The following is a 3,618-nucleotide window of genomic DNA, read 5'->3' as shown; positions in this document are numbered from 1 at the left end:
AATCCTAGAGGTTCACCTCTCTGATATGTAATATTGGCTCATTTTTAGTCTAATATTTCTGCTTCATGTGTTTAACTGAGGTTTCTTTTTCTACTTTCAAGTATTTGTGTGAACATCTGATGATGTTCTGAGTCATTTCTATGAAGAAATGTAGAAAATGTCCTTCTGTTTTCTAAACGATAAAGCCAGTTGGTTCTTTTGTCTCACTGTTGTGTTCTGACGTCAGCATCTGTTTGTCTTTCACTAGGAGTGTAGTTGATGCTTCATTTTTCTTGTCACTCCTCAACAGATCTTCAAGGTTGCACCTTGTCGCCCGAAGTCGTCAAAGTTGGAGAGGTTCCACAAGGCTGGCGTGAATCTCTGGAGTACTGCAAGGACAACGACCTGGAGCTGGTCAGCTTCTCAAAAACCAAACATCAGCAACAAGTCCACAAGACGGTCAGCGAGGCCAACGCCGACGGCCTGAAGGAGGTGTGGATCGGTATGCGTCGCAGCTCCCTGACTGGGGAGTGGTACTGGCGGGACAGCAGTCCGGTCGATGACACCAACTGGGACAGCGACGAGCCCGGCAGGGTGGACGAAGGCCAGTGTGTTGTTATGAGTCTGGAAAAGAGTAAGGACGGAGCCTGGAAGGACGAGGACTGCTGCAAGGACGTCCACCCTGTCTGCCACAAAAAGGCCATTTTCCTGATGTGATCCAGATGACGCTAGCGTTGTGGCTGCTTCTGCAATAGTTGAATTATTTATTCTACTCAAGTTTAGATTAATGTCAGACAACCTAAAGGAGATCAGCTTTGATATCAGCAAATAAAAGTTTTATGAGTTAATCATTTTTTATTCTTAAATGTTCTTAAAACATAATCTTTATTGTTTCTGGTCTTTTAATTTAAATATAATCCCAGTTAAATTAAAAGTGATGTTCTTTGTTTTGTGTTGAGCTGCTGCTTGTTATAATCCTGCTTCAACATAGAAACTAGAATAGAAGTTTATTTCTCAGTTTGTTGTAACTTGAGCTGCTCAGAGTCAGAGGAGGCTGAGACTTTGTTAAAATGAACTGAGGTCATGAATGAACCCAATATCAACCAATAAATCAGTTTTAACGTGTGAAAATAAACTGTCTTTGCTTTTCTTCTTTTCTTTTCTTTTCTTTTTTTAATTATTTCTCACAGTTTATTCAGAAAGAAAATTTTAGGCCATAAATTCAAATATAAGAAAAGTCACTTTTTACAGTATGTTCTGGAAAAATTATTCATTTTTTTATATATACATAAATATATAAAATATATAAAAAAAGAATTCTAATAATATTCATTCATTCATTCATTCATCTTCTGTAACCTCTTGTCACAGGGCTATATATAAAATAAAAGTAAATAAATCATTTATTAATTATTTTAATTCAGGAAGAAAATGTCAAATCATAATTTCCACAAACAATCTGTAATCATTTAATAATTCATTGCGTCTTAAATCCTTCCATTAAAACAAGAATAATTCTTCGGTTCATTTAAGACGAAGCTCGTTTCCTCCAGCAGCTGACTCCCTGCAGAGCCCCACCCTGTACCATCCACACCCCCATCCCCACCAGCAGGAGGACTTTGGCCCCTAGCGATGCTGACAGGAGGAGCAGGAGAGGAGGCGGGGCCCCGGCGGTGGTCAGCGGGGGTTTGGGGGCCAGGACGTACAGGGCGGCTTGCTCTTTGCCCAGAGGGTTGGAGGCACTGCAGGTGTAGCGCTGGCCCGGCTCCACGTCCCTCAGCTGGCTGACGGTCTGGTAGTGAGGAGCCGAGGAGCCCTGGGCCAGGGGCCCCGCCGGGGAGCCCTCCAGGAGGTCGTCTGGACCGAGCCACTGGACGTCTGGTAGCGGGGAGCCCTGGACCCGACACACTGCTCTGAACCCAGACTGCTCGCTGCCCTCCACCGACAGGTCCAGGATCTTTGGAGGAGCTGCAAAAAAAATAAAGAGAAAGAAAAAGAGCAGTTAAATAAAAAGGGTCCAGAGGTTCTAAACCTGGGGGTCCCGGACCCTCCAGAGGGTCACCAGAGGAAGGAAATAGAAACTGGACGTTATTTCCTGTCAGTATCTTTTACAATAGATGAGACATTCGACTCTAAACATTTTGTTACTAATTCAACTCCACGCCGTTACCAAATTAAGCCCCGCCCCCAAATTATCTGATTGGCCCGACAAATCTTTGCTGGAGTGGAATCAGTTTCCAACAGACAGACTCTAGAACAACTTTACAACACTCTACGTTCAGAGACTAAACACATCGAGGTCATTTACCCTCCACTCTCAGCCTCGTCCCCATCTTGTCCTCGAAGCTGATGTGTTCTCGTCCCTGAACCTCCACCCGGCAGTAGTAGCGCCCGTTATCCTGCAGCGTGGCGCCGTTGATGCGCAGCGACAGGACGTGCTCCCTGGGGTTCCCCTCCAGCCGGTAGCGCTGGTCCTGCTGTGGCCCCGGCTCGCAGGCGCTGGTCCCGGGTCGGCTGGAGCAGCGGTACAAGACGGTGGCGCCCTGGCCGTGGCCCAGACGCCACAGCACCTGCAGGGAGGAATGCTGGGAGTGTTGGGGGTGGCTGAAGGTGCAGGGCAGCACCACCGGGTAGCCCTCGATGCCCCGGACCTCGGCCTCCACCTTCATGTGCCAGCCGTCGTCTCCGAGGGCCCCTGAGAGAAAAACACAACGGTTCAGTCAGACATTCAGACGACGGTGAAACCACAGGAAGAGAAACGACGTCGGCTCACCACCTGAAACACAGAGCAGCAGAGACAGAGCGCTGACGACCGGCCGGGCGTCCATCATGAGACGAGTGAGGACATGAGGACGGACGAGACAGCGTCTGAGATTCATGTGACTCAGACTCTCCCGGAGACGTCTCATGTCAGCGCAGGGTCTTTCCATCCTTCTATTTATATCACCAGCTTTATTTTTATCAGTTCAACGTGAGACAAACTTTAAACTACTGTCCCTCCTGATGTTTACTGATTAGTAGATGATGAATAAAGGTTACCATGGTTACCACTAGAACCTCTACTCCTCATCCACCAGGAGATCCTTACCTTCAACAGACAGATCTGTCTTTGCTGCAAAATCATTTCTCCAGCTCCACTCTGCAGAAGAACAAGCCGTCGTCCATCAGCTCCACCTTCCTGATGAGCAGCGACATCTCCCCCCGTCGACCAGCTCCATTCAGAGAATTCGGAGACCCTGTTATCTTCCAGGCATTCAGGACAGAACCTGAGGAGGACGAGAACATCTGGTCCCCGGTCCTGACTCCTCTGTTAAAACCTGAAGGGTCCAGATCTTACCTGTGACCATGGTCGACAGAATAAGACAGAAACACTGCAGCCTCATCCTCAGACCTGTTACCAGACACAAGAGAAACAGTGAAACAGCAGATTGAGGAAGTGTTGACAGACATGTCATTAGTGAACTTATCATTTCCGTCCAGATGGAAAGAAGAAGTCAAACAGAAAGATGTTGCAGAGAGAGAGCAGATACTATTATTGTTATTAAATCTTTTTCTGTGTTTGTTGGTCAGTGTCATACTGTCACTGTAATCTCTGTGTTAGCCATGTGATAGACTGGAGACCTGTCCAGGGTCTCACCC

At 47.0% G+C, this 3,618-nt stretch overlaps 1 protein-coding gene across 1 annotated transcript; it reads right to left on the bottom strand.

Annotated features, from left to right (window-relative positions):
- Window positions 1–1,507: 1,507 nt before the first annotated feature.
- Window positions 1,508–2,909, bottom strand: LOC311496579 (sialic acid-binding Ig-like lectin 15; the record flags this gene model as incomplete). Its single annotated transcript, XM_084556466.1, has 3 exons — window positions 1,508–1,947; window positions 2,288–2,674; window positions 2,753–2,909. 3 exons carry the CDS (start codon window positions 2,907–2,909, stop codon window positions 1,508–1,510), a joined length of 984 nt encoding a protein of 327 aa, XP_084412592.1.
- Between the last annotated feature and the right edge of the window lie 709 nt (window positions 2,910–3,618).

The sequence above is a fragment of the Chelon labrosus genome, assembly GCF_963514085.1.
Source record: "Chelon labrosus genome assembly, chromosome: 12".
NCBI lineage: Eukaryota > Metazoa > Chordata > Actinopteri > Mugiliformes > Mugilidae > Chelon > Chelon labrosus.
This window is presented reverse-complemented; position numbering and strand designations above follow the sequence as displayed.